Source organism: Cannabis sativa, chromosome 4, assembly GCF_029168945.1.
Source record: "Cannabis sativa cultivar Pink pepper isolate KNU-18-1 chromosome 4, ASM2916894v1, whole genome shotgun sequence".
Classification (NCBI taxonomy): domain Eukaryota; kingdom Viridiplantae; phylum Streptophyta; class Magnoliopsida; order Rosales; family Cannabaceae; genus Cannabis; species Cannabis sativa.
In genome coordinates this window covers 78,940,604-78,956,157 of record NC_083604.1, presented here as the reverse complement: position 1 = coordinate 78,956,157, position 15,554 = coordinate 78,940,604, and the positions used below count along the sequence as shown (strand labels likewise).

The window sequence follows — 15,554 nt, the reverse complement described above, 5'->3', positions numbered from 1 at the left end:
TTTCATATTTTGGATCCAATCCAATCCACACAATAGTTCAAATTCAATCCAATCTAATCTGCAAAAGTGCGGATTGAATCAGTTATTTTGGATTGATTATTTTTTAATATTAAATTATTTAATATTTATCAAAAAAATATTTTTCTCTCACATAACTAACAACAGAATAAAATAAATTATTGCTGTTTTATGTCTCTAATAATAAATTAAAATAAATAAAATAACAAATAACAAATTTTAAAAAAAAATTGTATGTATAAAAAATATTTTATTTAAATTATATGTAAATATATATTGATAAGAATAGAATATATATTTGATCTATTAAATTTTAGAATATATTTGTATTATATGTGATAGATTTTTAAATTACTAATTTTTTTTTACATAAAATATTAGTTATATATATAATTTTTCAAAAATTTATATAAATATATGTTAATTGGATTGAATCGGTTACTTTTCTATGTCAATCAATATTCAATCCGCATTTAGATTTTCTAATCCAATCCGCACAAGTGCAGATATACGCACCTTGCAGATTGAATTGGATTAGATCGTGCGGATTGAATTGGATTAACTATTTTATGAACACAAAATCATGAAACAATTTATCACATATACTTTTATTTAATAAATTATTCAAAATATTTTTTTAAAAAAATAAATTATTCAAAATAATTAAAATAAATAAACTATTTTTTATTAATTAATAATTTAAGGATAGGGTAATTTGCCACATATAACTATCAAAATTTTGCTATTTGGTGAGTTACACCTCCCAAACAATTTTTTTAGGCAAAATCCACCAACTTTTAATTTTGTTTTGCTTTTTAAGGTTCCCTTAGTTTTTTATTGTTAAATACCAAATAAAATCCTCCTTATTTAATGACCAAATTTAATGTCCAATGTATTATTTAACTCTCACCAATAAATTTAATTAATATACTCAAAAAAAAATAAAATTAATTAGATAAATAAATAAATGAAAAAAAAGTAGGCTGTAAACATTATGCCTAATTATATTGATATAGTTTTTTTTTGTCTTGAAAAGAGCACAATGCTTCACTGCCTAAATGAAAGAAACCATATCTACTATAACATTGTAATGGTAAATGGCAATTCAAATATGAAAATAAAACTTTAATGTTGATTCATGAATCATATATATCTTTCCATTTTAATTCTATGGTATTTGATTTTGTTATTAGGTACTATACATTCCTTAACATTCTCTTTCTCTCCCATTTTCGTATCTTCTTGATATATTTTCATATAATAACTATGTATAATTGGTAATAATAAATATTGATTGATAACAAATTAAGACATTTTTTCTTACTTATAATTGACTATATATTTTCCTCCAATCTCTTTTTTTTTCTCCTAAAATATTTAAGACGTAATCTTGGTACTTCTACCTTTTCTAGCTCTTACTCAACTTAACCTTTGCTTCTTCACGTGCTCTGCTTTTTAATGCTTTATTTCTTGCCCTATATATCTATATAGTCCACCACCCCAATATACACACATATATATATATATAACTATATATATATTACACATCTCTTTCTATATTTATTTTCTTTTTTTCAATCAGACAATCAAAAACAGGAAACAGAAGAAGAAAGAAACAAAGTGTACATATATATATTTTCTTGAAAGATATGAACAAGTCAACTTTTGTAAGTCACTCTTTTTTTTTTATTATTATTATTTTCTTTTCTTCTTGTTCTTTATTTCTCTGGGTTTTGATATATACTAATAACACCATTGTTGTTTGATTTTCCCAAAGAAATCTAGAAGAATGGATATTCATAATAATAATTATAACAATAAACGATATAGACCATTTTATTATTATGTTATCATTTTGGCTGCGGTGATTTCTTCCCTTCTTCTAGTTTGGAATGCAAAATCTGCCTCTGATTGTAAATTGGTCAGTATATATATAAACATTTTTTATGTTTATAAATTTCATATTATAATTTTTTGTTTATAAATAATTAATACAATATATTTTTTATGTTTACAATCTTTAAACAGAGTCTTTTAGAGTTGAATAATCTCAATGCTACAATTACAAGTTATCACAATTCTTCTCAGGTTTGTTCCCTATTCTATCTATTGTCTCTCCCTATAAATAAATTTCACATTATAATTTTTTTTGTTTATAAATAATTAATACAATATTATTTTCAGGTTTACAATCTTAAACAGAACCTTTCAGAGTGCAATCTCAATGCTACAACAATTCCCAATTCTTATGAGGTTTGTCCCTAATTCATCTATTAGTAATGTGTATATTACTCAAGAATGAAATGAATATCTGTATCTATATGTATATATATAAATTATAATGTGATTTTTATTCAAATCAAGACTTATGGTATTGTTTAAATATTATATGTATTTTAGAAAAGAAATGAAGTTGATTTGCCTAGAGGAATAGTCAGCAAGACTTCTGACTTGCAAATGCAACCATTGTGGGGTCCAAGAATTAAAAAGGTTACATTTCTTTAGTTTCTTTTTCATTTTTGTGTATATTTCTACATAATATAGTGAAATATTGAAATTACAGTGAATTTTTGTTAATATGTACAGAACCCCAAAGTGCAAAAAAACTTGCTGGCAATGGCTGTGGGGATTAAATTAAAGAAAAATGTTAATACAATTGTGAATAAGGTAAGCGTTCTTTCTTGTTCAAAATTCATTTTTTAATAAATTTTTTAAATAATTAATAATGTTATTTTTCTTACTCGTTGTTTTACAGTTTTTGAAGAGTAATTTTGTTGTGATGCTATTTCATTATGATGGAAATGTAAATCAATGGAGAAACTTTGAATGGTGTGATCAAGCTATACATGTCTCTGCTTTACATCAAACTAAATGGTATATTAATTAATTATATATATGTATAGATATACATATAATAGAAATTAAAATTGTGTTATATAATAGTTTGATATTGTTTTTATTAGGTGGTTTGCAAAACGTTTCATGCATCCAGACATTCTTTCAGACTATGCTTATATATTTCTTTGGGATGAAGATCTTGGAGTTAAACATTTCAATGTTAAAAGGTAACTTATTAGTTATTAGTATCCATTCACTTAATATTTGAGTTCATCTGTATTAATATGTGACACTATTTACAAAAATTAGGTATGAGAATTTACTTTTGACTTTGATTATGTATAAATAATTTAGTGAGATGTTTGGTATTTTTGTATGGATTTAGATATTTGTCAATAGTTAGAGAAGAAGGATTGGAAATATCACAACCAGCCCTTGATCCTACAAAATCTACTGAAATTCATCATCAAATCACAGAAAGAGTCAAGGAACAAAGAGTACACAGGTATGTTCTTTCTTTTGAATTTTTATCAAAAAAACAAAAAAAAATGTGTGTAAGATTAAATAGTAAATTATGTATTTTTGATATTATGTTTTTACAGAAAAGTGTATAAAACAATTGGACAATGGAAGTGTGACGAAAATAGTACAAAGCCTCCATGTACAGGGTAATTTTTTTAAATACAAAATTATGAATTGTTGTTTTTTTTTTCTGAATTTTAATTACAATAGTTTAATTAAAATATATGATTCTATGATAGGTGGGTAGAGATGATGGCTCCTGTTTTCACAATTGCCTCTTGGCGTTGTGTTTGGCATTTAATTCAGGTATGTTTAAATCTGTTAAAATGTTCTTAAGTTTTGAATGAGTTTAGTTACTAATTTTTAATTTTACTTGTTATGATTTGAAAGAATGACTTGATTTATGGATGGGGAATGGACTTTGAGCTTGGTAACTGCGCACAGGCAAGAATTTCATTCATTACTTTTTCTCCGTCTATCACTCTCTAGTCGATAATAAAAATATACGAATAAGAATGAGAATATGAATAAAATTTAACAGCTTGTATTGAATATAGCTATTCTAGCGAAATTTGATTCTTTTTTCGTTTCATTTTATTTCATTTCCTCCAACCAAAACGCAAGTTTTTTGACAGGGTGATCGAACCAAAAAGGTAGGAGTTATAGATTCTGAGTACTTGATTCATTATGGTCTCCCTACACTAGGGGACGCAGCAGCACCACACAAGGTTAGTTAGTCTTTAAGAAAACCGAAACATTAGCTTTATCAAATCCTTGTTCTGTCTACGAGCTGAGCTCGTAAATTCTTCGAGTTTTCAGGTGGAAGCAAAAGCAAAAGCACCATCTCCAGAACAGCATGATATTCGATATGAGGTAAGCCTCTATGAAGTTATTCTGCCAATGAAAGTAATTACTTGTTTTTCGAATTTGGGGTAGCAACCATAGTGACGAATTCATTGTTGGACAGGTGAGAAAGCTCTCATTTGCTGAATTGGATATATTCAAAAACAGATGGAGAAAGGCAGTTGCTGAGGATGAGGCTTGGAATAGAGCACATCAGGATCCACCACAAACATCACATAGAAAGTAGATAACTTTTAAGAGTACTTTTTAGAAAAACATTGAAATGAAAATGACAAGCAAAAACTGCAGATACACACATACAAACTTGTAATTCTTTGATACATTCTTTCTGGCAATGCAATAATAATTTATAGCTAATGAGTTTATCATTACATGAAAAATTATAAGATTGAGCTCTTTTTCCGAATAATCCCTGAAATGATTTTCCCGAGTTCTTCCCCACAATCTTCCTGTACATGGTGTCCTGCCTGCAAAACCCGAAAATGTATACACTGAATTACAATGAAGAACAAAACAAATCAATCCATTTTGTATATGAGATGATAGAGTTGTCACATTTGGAATCTGGATAAGCTTCTGTTGTGACTCTTTGCAGAAATCTTCAACTCCATCGAAGTTTAACCAACGATCTCTTTCTCCCCAGCATACAGTTGTTTGAACTTTCCAACTCTTGTCAAGTAGTATTTTCCTCATTTCTTCAACATTTTTCTGCAAAGTATAAAGCTATATAAGATAAGGAATTCTTTCACAGTTCTAATTAAGATTAACAGCCATCTTTATTTACCTTCAGTTCTTTCTTCATGGTCCTGCTAATTGCATTTAATGCAAAGCCTGAGGAACCAGATGTGAGGTAAGGTCCTCTATAAACCATAAGATCATCTTCTTTAATTTTGTATGGACCACTGCTTTTCAAGGCTTTGTCACTAGCCCGTAAAGGATCCTAGTAACAACAAATTATCATGTCTATGAAATGATTGAATAACCAGGCAGAAAGTGTATAAATACATGATAAAAATTTAGACAAACATACCTGAGAAAATATTTCTCCTAATAAAAAATTGCTGAATATGGACAATGTTGATGGAAGATTGGCATGCTTTTCTGTTAGCTACATAAAACAGAACAAAAACCATATAACTTATCATTCTAATAAAATAAAGGCTAAATACGATTTAGGACCTTATATTTTCCAAAAAGGTACAAAATAGTATCCTTGAGCTTAATCGGTAACTTTTACAAAATACGGGTCCATAATGGTATTTATAAGTGACTAATAAACAAAATATTCTCAGAGAAATCATACCGGCGGATTGAGAAGTATTATGTCATTGATTTTTTCTTGATGATTTCTAGCATACTTCACAACTACTGGTGCAAAGTATCCCTGTGAAGCACACAAAGAACAATATGGTTAAATATGATAAGCAAAATGGAAAAATAAATAAAGATAACAAGGCATATACCTGAACAACTATGGACACTTTATTATCTGCAACTTCATTGATAAAAGATTCCAAGGATGATACATATTCTGCAATTCATTACAAGTTTCAACAGAAATTTGTATTAAGCAACACTAAATGAAAAGAAAATCAAGACCAGTAAAAAATATTACCATCAAGAGTGTAGTCAAATCCATATCCACGTTGAGGCTTATCAGAAAATCCAAATCCTGAAAGGGAAATGTAAAGAATGACAAGAGATATTATGTATATAATGCAAGCAATGAATATCCAAATTCAATATAAGAGGTTGAGATTACTATCTCACCAAGCCAATCAAAAGCAATTGGATGAAAGTCTTTAGAAAGTATGGGAAGAACTTTTCTATAAGAGTAGGCCTGTTAAACAATTTCAAGTATATTAACTAATCAATTCAATACTAGATTGAAATCCAAATCAAAATTTTAAGTGAATCTTAAATAAAATATGGTACTAAGAAAATGGATTTGAGTAGCAAATTTTGTACTCATTTTTTCAACGGATTTGATTCCCATAAACTAGATAATGAAGACTAACCTGAGAAGGGAAACCGTGAACTAATATAACCGAAGGATTATCAGCACTTCCAGATTCAACGCAAAACCATCTATTGGAACAAAATCATAGATAGAGAGAGACAGAGAGGATGTTTCAATCGATAAGCCCTGCATTTGATGCCACATATTTATAGACCACTCTAAGCCTCTAAACCTCAAAATTTTCAATGCCCAACTCTACATTCTAAATCTAAACTTGTAATAATTAATCATAACCTGAAAACATCAGCTGAAACTTGAGAAGTGGAACTCATTTCAAGTCCAAAAATTGGATCTTTAGCCTTCCCACCAGAGCCACCAACAGGGTGAGCTTTCACTATTTTGCCTTGCTTGAACCATTCATCTGAAGGGCTTTGTCCATCCGAATATTTTCCTGTCAAAAGCTTACATTTTTTCACAAAAAATAAAGCAAAGGGTCGATTTTTGTTTGTATGAGAAGTGAGTAGAATTGAAGTACCTCCACTGAAAGAGAAACCATCACCTACTGATACAGGAGCATCTATCAGATAATCTTGCTGATCATCTTTGCTATTTGAAGCTCTGCAACTAAATTTTAGAGGGTATTTGATGGTCTTTCGAGATGTTGACAAGAAAGCTGGAATGGGAGTTGGAAGAAGAAGATTGTAGTGATGAGAAGAAGGAATAGTCATTGCCATAACTGGACCTGGAGAAAGGAAAACAAAGCAAGCCAAATAGGCAATTTTTAACTTGTGGTTATTTATACTTGATTAACAGCTTGTGGGTCAGCTTTCTTAGTGCTTCGGATAGAAATTTTATGGTCCTTAATCCGCCCCACCAAAAAAAGAACCATTTTTTTTTTTCTTGTACATGTTCTTCTCCTCCAGTAAAATATGTATACAAACATTTGTACTGTAAAACATAAAGAAGAAAGGGCTTAAAAGGTTGTTTTATATTTATTTATTATTTATTTTTTTTGCATGGGATTATGAGGCCAAAGTTGATATTGAGTATTGGGTGTTATATATATGTTAAATATAAATAAAATATAATATTATATATATTTTTGAATGAATGATATATATATCTTAGGATGATATTTAATGAGATAACTTAGATAATGTGATTAAAGGCTTCTTCGGCAACTACTCTCATCTCAGGCCGAGCGTGCATCTCTGTTCAGCCTTAGGTTCCGGCTTCTTCGTTTTTGAATATATGCTGATGAAATTGATTTTTATTTGTTGTTAGTTTTGGTTCACTTTTTTTTTTTTTTAATTTCACTTTTATTTGGTCTGATTTGTTAGGTTTTTGTTTTGAAGGAATAATTACATAAGATAAGACAGTATTTTTTGTAAAATATTTATATTATTACGTTCAAAGAATATTTTTTTTAATTTTTACGGTTTTCTAAAAAATAACACGAAAACAGGATAAAATCAACAAGAAAACAACATAAAAGTAACATGAAAATAACATCAAAACAACAACAAAAAAAAAACAACAAAAAATAACATACATATAACAAAAAATTAACAACAAATGAACAAAATTTCAACATAAAAAGACCGTATTTTATGTATATAAAATCAAAAAAATCGTAAAAATGTTTAAAATTCCGTGAAACCATATTTTTGTTGTTTTTGTGCATTTGTGAAATTAACCCATTTTTGAATGCGGAATTTTTTTTCAAAAATATTGCGTAAGTTTTATACTGTGTATTGTGTTAAGTTTTCACGATTATTTCATAATTATTTATTAGTTGTCCCACTGTTATTTTAATTGTTTTGTTTTGTTATTTTAATGTTATTTTATTAAAAATAGTATTTTTTAGTATTTTTATAAAAAAAATTTGTGTGACAGTAAAATTGTAAATTTTACTTAAGATTTAGTATTTTTATAAAAACTCTAAAATAAAATAGAAAAAAAAGGATATATCTTCGAAATAATTACATAACGCATTAATTTTTGTAAAAAAATTACATTTGTTCTTTTAAAGATTTTTTTTTTTACATTTTTACAATTTTTGATAAAAATAACACGAAAACAACAAGAAAATTACATAAAAGTAATATGGAAAAAATATCAAAACAACAACAAAAAATAACATACAAATAACAAAAAATTAACAAGAGTACAATATAAAAAGATCGTATTTTTTTATAATAAATTTAAAAAAATCGTAAAAACATTTAAAATTTTGTGAAACCGTATCTTTGTAATTTTATTTTTTTTTTTTTATGTTTGTGTATTTGTGACATAATCCCTATAGGATTATATGATACTTTTCCAATAAATAACTCCATAAGTAAATTGGGTTGGGCCATGATGACTAGGAGCCCAATTCTTATCCCAACCCAACCCAACAAGCTCATGCTAATTTTGTGTTTGAAACCAGGAACTCAGGAAACGTTACTGTGAGTTTGTGTATCAAGGTATCCTCTGCCTTAGCCCACATATGGCGCTGCGGTTTCTGAAGCTTCCCAGTCACATCACCACCACTCCCAACTCAACCTTCTTTTCTCTATCCAAATCCCATCTTCATAAGCTTTCCGGTAAATTATCTCCCTTTCAATGATGACTTGTTGTTGGTGTTGACACTCTTTTACTTACTAATATTCTCTTAAGCATTTTCACAAACACCTTGTGTTCTAGCTGATTTCAACTTGGATTTTTGGAGTCGTGTATGGTAAGTTTTCTTATTTTTTGCATTAATTAGATTGATTTTTTTTTTTCAGTGAGATGGGTCGGAGCTCAAATGCATATTCCAGTAAGAAGCTTTGCTGTTGCGAAGATTCAACCGCCAAAAAAGTAAGTTTTTTTATTCTTCTGTCCAACTCGTTCATACTGTGAAGAGCATTTTTCTGGGTGTTATAATATGGTAATAATGAAGTTGAACATGGACAATTAGTAACTTTCTTAAAAGGTTTTGGATATTTTGTGAGTTTTGGGAAGTTGGTTTTGACTACTGAGTCTCCTATGTTGCAATTAGGTAGTGAACCCATCTAAGCCTATGTATAATATTGCTTTGTACTCACTCTTTTTTATCATAACTAAGTTTGGGTGGGCTAATGAAATTTTTCAGGAGGAAAAGGCTTGATGAGATATGTGTTGAAAGGTTTCAACAATACAGCCGAACCTTCATACAGTCTTGGATATTACAAGGTAAGCCGTAAAAGTATACAAAAATATGCAGTCAGACCACACACACACACACACAATTCCTTATGTTTTGATACTTTGTTAGTTTGTTATCTCTCTTTTGGCACCGTTTTGGGATTTCTATGTTGCATCCATGAGTAAAGAAGTATTAGTTTTATTAAGTTGAAAGTTTCCTCTGCATTTAGGGTCTTTGTGGCTGACACTTGTAGTGATGCAGGTAAAGTATTTGTGGATGGGAAGGTAGTCAATAAAGCTGGAACACCTATTCCTGATAAGGCTGTTGTTGAGATAAAGGCTGAAGTGCCCAAATATGTATGTAGGTGATTACTTCTTGTAACGTCCTTCTCATAGTTTTGCTACCTGAAATCCCATTTCTGCAATTACACAAGACTGGCAGCAAATCTAATAATGTTAATTTATTGTCTTTATATTTTACAGAGCAGGACACAAGTTAGAAGCTGCCATTGAAAATCTGGGTGTTGATGTTTCTGGTAAAGTAGCTCTTGATTCTGGGTTGTCCACTGGGGGATTTACCGACTGTTTACTTCAGTATGGTGCGTCATTTGTCTATGGGGTTGATGTTGGTTATGGACAGGTAATATGGTATAGATATTGACTCTTATAAAATAAATTTTGTGGATATCATCACATAGTGATGGTGTTTATCCACATATCTACTATGGCTTTATTTACATTTAGTGTTTCCAAGTTGTTTATAAACAGATGATCTTTTCCTTAAATCCTTAGGTAGCAGATAAAATTCGAAAAGATGAACGTGTTTGTGTAATAGAAAGAACAAATTTACGATACCTTTCTGAACTTCCCCAGAAGGTTGATTTGGTGACTCTAGACCTCTCATTCATCTCTATTCTCCTGGTAAGATTTCAAATACTGATGAAGGTCTGATTTCTTTATGTTGGTAGATTTAAGTCTCACTTTTTTTTTTCACTGAAACTGTGTTGTGATTACTTTTTTATACTTGTCTGAGTTTTTTTTTCTCATATTTTGGAATCAGGTTATGCCTGCTGTACTTAATGTGATGAAGGAAGAGGCGAGTTTAGTGACTTTGGTAAAACCTCAATTTGAAGCCAATAGATCACAGGCAAGAGACTTTATTGTGACTCCACTTTTCAATTTACAACTATTCTGCAAAATATTTACACTTTTCTTTTGCTTGTAATTTTTTTTCAAAAAGAAAACTAAGAAGTTTAAGGGCAATGAGTTATTTATGAATAAGAGAAATATGTTTCTTCTCCTAAAAGAGAAAACTACTTCTATTTTAATTGAATTCCAAACTATTTCTATACATTTTGTAGGTAGGAAAAGGTGGGATTGTAAAAGATCCACTTGTTCATCAAGAGGTATGCACTTCTTATATATTGTGCATCTATTTTTATATATATTTTTTTAAGAGTAACATTTATTTATATGCATTTGAGATATAAAAATCGTCGCCATTTTCAAATTTGTAACCTATTCTTAGATTCTTTCTTCCCCATTTAATTCATGTTAAGGACTCACTTTGTTGTTGGTGGGAACATTTCTCTTGTTTCATTATCTATTTTTAAATGTTGAAACAGATGGATTTTGACTCAAATTTGGGGTATTGTTGTATAGGTTCTTGATAAGATTATCAAAGGAGTAGAAAACAATGGATTTTCCAGCAAAGGGTGGATCGAGTCTCCTCTTAAAGGTGCAGAGGGCAATACAGAGTTTCTGGTTCATTTTATTAGAACAACTCAGCAAAATGCAGAATGATTTCTAACACAACTGTATTTTCACATTTAGTTTTTAACATTATTTACAAAATATGAATGCAATGCAATTATATCTTGGAATTCACTAAAGAAATAGATACTTCAATACAAGCATGAGAAAGAATAGATTCATTTTTAGGTTATTTCACTCTAATGTTTTAATCACAATTGATGTTGATGATTGAACAGTTCAGGTGGGATTCTAAGACCAAATACTTGGCCAACTACCGATAGCCATGAAAACAGATATAGTTCAATTGATAAACCATGTTTAGCTACACACGTGTCACTTTGAAAAAGCAACTTCATCCACTCACTCGTCCCACATGGATGTAACTTGTACCATGGTCTGTTCAAGTATGGATGCTCCTATATTTGATTCAAATATTAGAACAATAGCAAACCCAAAATAGAATTTGATGAGTAAAAAATGTTACCTCCTGAGTTATGAAGGTCCACTTTGATTCCACCAAAACCTTGGATGAGGATGAAGGTAAGTCTTTTTCAATCTCTTCCAGTTTCAAAGGTTGCCCATCTGAAAATTCTAACACATTATAACTCGAGCAATGGATTCTTAGTTTTTCTTTTCCAATAAATAAAGATGAAATTCTAACATTACCAATACAGTAAGCACGAAAGTATAACACTGGAACTCGATATGAAGCACTGTAGACTATATGGAAATCATAGTAATGTACTCCAACACCATTATTGCTTTCAACCTTGGAAAATAAAAATTATATTATATTCAAGACCTTAGGCTTTAAACAAATATACTTTTTTAGATTTGTGTACCAATGTCGCACTATCAACAGGTTCTTCTTCCTCAGTGAAGGTGATCTCCTCTTCCATATCAAGGTCTTCCTATATTATGAATTGCAACAAAATCAAAATTATCAAATCAAATTGCCAAGTGTTTAAAATAGGAAAAAAAAATGAAGAAGATAACTTTTTTTGTTTAATAATTTGTAACGCTCCCTACAAAAAATATGAGTGTTCTCAGCATGTTTTGTCTTCACTCTCTCTAAGACACCTATTTTAAAATTACCCCAAATTAATTATTTAATGTAAAATTTTCTCCTAATGGATTGCAACTTATTAATATAAGCAATACTAATCAATTTATTGTATAATTGCACAACTTACTTAATATTTAGATATATTTCTAGCAATATTTTATTTTTTGTGAGGAAATTATTATATATTTGGATATTTAGTTATAAGACGAGACTATTATCACTAGTTTTGTTTTTATGGGTAGGAACGTTTTGATCCTACCAAGAGAGACAAAATTGTTGATAGGTTTTCAAGTAAAAATCCATGTCTACCTGAAAAGTGCCATCTCTTTGTGTTGTTGAGTTATGAACAGGAAGGCATAGCTTTTCTTGGACTAAGTATCCATTCATCTGAGACAAAAGAAAAAACAATTTAAACCAAGGGAAGGGACCAATCTCCATGGCTGATCCAGTTTCTGGACAGGACTAACTTGATTTTGATGATGAGACTGGGACGAAGCAACACCCAGATTCAAGTGTTGTTTCGAAGAAGAAGAAGAAGACACCCATGACCATGGTGGCAAACTCGAATTCAATCTATTCCATCTCTCCATAAAAGCACCACCAGCTCTGTAGAATTCACTCCACGAGATTACTCCATCCATAATCGTAATTGTGATTGTTTGAGAGGAAAAAAAAAGGAAAGCTTTACTTTTTATATGAGTCTGGATTTTCGTGTCGTTTTGTGTATTTGTATGTAGTATAGTCCTCTGTTAAAGGGTTGAAACGACATGTCGTTTTGTGATGAAATATTTTAAGATTAAATAAATAAATAAAGCAATTTACAAGAGAGTGTCACTGCAGTGATGACAAATATTACACAGACTCTACTAGTACTACTACTGAATGGTATTGTCAAAATTGAAAGGTCTTTCAAGATTTCATTTTGAGGGCTTTGATGGAGTTGGAGAGGAAGGAGGTTTCAAATCTGGATACTGTTCCAAAACAACAAGACAAAAAAAATCATTTACAAATGAGATAAATATGTATATATACAAACAGATTGAGAAAGAAAGAGAGAGAGAATAACATACATTGGGGTAAGGAGAGGAGGATGATTTGGCACCATTTTTGGTTGTTAAAATTGATTCTGTGATCTTAGCTACTTGATTCTCAGCTGTGGAGCTAGGTCTGGTAGTGGTAACCTTATTTTCATCTTCATTTTTTCCAACAGCACCATTGGTTAAAGGTTCTTCTTCTGACTGTTTAATCTTCCTCTTTTTGGGATAAATATGAGTAGAAGGTGGCAAAAGTGTTTCTTGTATTTCCTGAATAACAACAAAGTGTAAATCTTATTCATTCTTTCAAAAAGCATTGTGTGAATACATGTAAATATATTTATGGCCTTAAATTTGTGACAATCCTATCCTAAGCTGAGGATGAAATTTGAAAAGGAAGCTTACTATCCAGCCCTTTTTGCCTGCAATTCCATCTTTGATTGCATAAGCTGCTTTGAATCCATTCTTGAATAATAATTCAGCCACTTTCAGGGAATTCCCATCAAGACTAATTTACACAACAAAACCTCTCATATCAATCCAATAAAAAAGAACGATAATAGAAAAAGAACCAATTTTTATTTTTATCTAAGGATAAAGAATAAAATGAGGAAAGCAATATATTTAGTTTAGACTTACTTGTCCAAAATACAGATAACAGTATTTTCAGGGTCTTTGAAGTTTTCCAAAACCTTATTTACAAACCCAACTGTATCATCCTCTGAAAATTGAACTTGGACTACACTCTTATTTATGATCTTCAAATTTGGGGATTTGAGATACCTCAAACTCTTCTGGTCTCTAATATCCAAAAGTTGCACATTTGGGTCATCTCTCAGTTTTCTAAAAGCATCAATGGCGTATATGAACTTGTACTTCCTGAAATATTCTTGTGTTAAAGGTATAACAACCAACCAAATGAAAGTACACCCAGCAACAAAAAAAGGGTATCTGTTAAAAAAATTATCAATTGAGACCAAGACTGCTTCCAAGTCGATTTTGTTTGGTGAAACTTGATCTGTTGAGGAGGAGACTATAGATTCAGAGGCAAAACATGGAGATGTGTAGTAAGTTGTAATAAGCTCTGTGAGCACGAAATAGAGGTGGGGTTTTGCTAAGGTTTGAGAAAGTGGAGACCTTTTGAGAAGAGAGTGATTGGTTTGAAGATGATTTGAAAGGGGGTCTGTGTTTGGTTGATGGATTTTAATAGAGGAAGAAGGGAAATGGGTTTGAAGAGAATTGGATAGATGAAGGTGAGAGGAAGAAGATGAGGAAGAAGGAGTGAGTGTTGGGAGAAATAAGGGTGGTTTAGAGTTAAGTGAATTGTGGGGTTTGGAATGGTTTTGGAGAGGAGGAGAACCGAAGAACACAGTGGAAAGAGACTCCATGGATGACAATGAGAGAGGAAGAGGATAAAGAATGACAATGGTGGGTTGGGCTCTCTTCCCCAACCAATAGGAAAACAACACGACCTCTTGCAATACTAAATAAATAAATGATTAAATATTAGATACCTGTTCACTAAATTAAATAGGCTTAGGTAGCTTATTAGCTAGTTTAACTCTTGCCTTGTTTAAAGTATATAATGTGTTTCATGTCTGTGAGAAAATATATATCAACTCATATTTTGAGTTGTGATTATGTTAAATTTTAGACAAATTTATTATATGAGAAAAACGAGTTGTCTAAGTTTTAGAATAGAAAGAGGAGGTACTATCAAATTTCATAATACAATTCTACTAGTTAAGAAAGTGTTGTAAAAAAAACAACAATTTGAGAGTTAGAATCATAAATATGAAGGTAATATGCCGAATTATTTAAATAAATTTTGAGAACGAAATTTCTATAAGGAGGGGATGGTTGTAATATCCTGATAAATAATTAGGGTTTATATTTATATTATGAGTTAATAAGGTAATAAATGAGATTATGATCCTACTAATTTATTTCAGCATAAAATTAAATTTTGCTATAAGTGAGTAAATAAGCGTAATTTGTTAATTACGGAGATTTATATAGTATCTGTAAATGTAATATGAGCTATATGTGGAATAAAAATATTTTCAGGTTTGGGGATCAGGAATATATAAGCGTAATTTGTTAATTACGAAGCTTTATATGAAATACGTGGATATAATATGAGTTATTTCTGAAATAAAAATATTATCAAGTTTGGCGACCTTGGTGATCCGATTGGATATCAAAAATATCACAACGGTTTTAGTTAAAAATATTGATGAGATTATTGGAATAAGTTGATTTTAGAAATACTGTGGTATTTTAGGGTACTCGAAGTTCACTAAATACCCTAAAAATAAAAATTTCTTAATGACTAAAAAATAATAAG

At 30.1% G+C, this 15,554-nt stretch overlaps 5 protein-coding genes across 5 annotated transcripts; 2 read left to right on the top strand and 3 right to left on the bottom strand.

Annotated features, from left to right (window-relative positions):
* Window positions 1-996: 996 nt before the first annotated feature.
* Window positions 997-4,610, top strand: LOC115712597 (uncharacterized). Its single transcript, XM_061114625.1, has 15 exons — window positions 997-1,685; window positions 1,796-1,939; window positions 2,047-2,106; window positions 2,203-2,271; window positions 2,419-2,508; window positions 2,605-2,685; window positions 2,774-2,892; window positions 2,982-3,083; window positions 3,242-3,361; window positions 3,459-3,524; window positions 3,618-3,684; window positions 3,769-3,822; window positions 4,014-4,106; window positions 4,198-4,251; window positions 4,346-4,610. The coding sequence occupies exons 1-15, from the start codon at window positions 1,668-1,670 to the stop codon at window positions 4,466-4,468; spliced, it is 1,260 nt and encodes a 419-aa protein (XP_060970608.1). The 5' UTR covers window positions 997-1,667; the 3' UTR covers window positions 4,469-4,610.
* LOC115712594 (uncharacterized hydrolase YNR064C) lies at window positions 4,486-7,096 on the bottom strand. Its single transcript, XM_030640895.2, has 11 exons — window positions 6,738-7,096; window positions 6,497-6,653; window positions 6,261-6,330; window positions 6,013-6,082; window positions 5,858-5,914; window positions 5,706-5,773; window positions 5,546-5,626; window positions 5,273-5,350; window positions 5,027-5,182; window positions 4,798-4,950; window positions 4,486-4,709 (listed from the first exon to the last, which is right to left on the bottom strand). Exons 1-11 carry the CDS (start codon window positions 6,934-6,936, stop codon window positions 4,623-4,625), a joined length of 1,176 nt encoding a protein of 391 aa, XP_030496755.2. The 5' UTR covers window positions 6,937-7,096; the 3' UTR covers window positions 4,486-4,622.
* Window positions 7,097-8,565: 1,469 nt separating this feature from the next.
* Window positions 8,566-11,295, top strand: LOC115712596 (uncharacterized). The gene is made up of 9 exons (XM_030640897.2): window positions 8,566-8,790; window positions 8,974-9,046; window positions 9,321-9,400; window positions 9,615-9,717; window positions 9,836-9,992; window positions 10,145-10,273; window positions 10,413-10,499; window positions 10,714-10,758; window positions 11,015-11,295. The coding sequence occupies exons 1-9, from the start codon at window positions 8,694-8,696 to the stop codon at window positions 11,153-11,155; spliced, it is 912 nt and encodes a 303-aa protein (XP_030496757.1). The 5' UTR covers window positions 8,566-8,693; the 3' UTR covers window positions 11,156-11,295.
* Window positions 11,213-12,814, bottom strand: LOC115712598 (ubiquitin-like-conjugating enzyme ATG10). The gene is made up of 6 exons (XM_030640899.2): window positions 12,641-12,814; window positions 12,483-12,560; window positions 11,950-12,018; window positions 11,774-11,876; window positions 11,592-11,689; window positions 11,213-11,523 (listed from the first exon to the last, which is right to left on the bottom strand). The coding sequence occupies exons 1-6, from the start codon at window positions 12,812-12,814 to the stop codon at window positions 11,317-11,319; spliced, it is 729 nt and encodes a 242-aa protein (XP_030496759.2). The 3' UTR covers window positions 11,213-11,316.
* A 132-nt stretch (window positions 12,815-12,946) lies between these two features.
* Window positions 12,947-14,699, bottom strand: LOC115712595 (rhodanese-like domain-containing protein 4A, chloroplastic). The gene is made up of 4 exons (XM_030640896.2): window positions 13,847-14,699; window positions 13,613-13,715; window positions 13,244-13,477; window positions 12,947-13,144 (listed from the first exon to the last, which is right to left on the bottom strand). Exons 1-4 carry the CDS (start codon window positions 14,593-14,595, stop codon window positions 13,091-13,093), a joined length of 1,140 nt encoding a protein of 379 aa, XP_030496756.2. The 5' UTR covers window positions 14,596-14,699; the 3' UTR covers window positions 12,947-13,090.
* Between the last annotated feature and the right edge of the window lie 855 nt (window positions 14,700-15,554).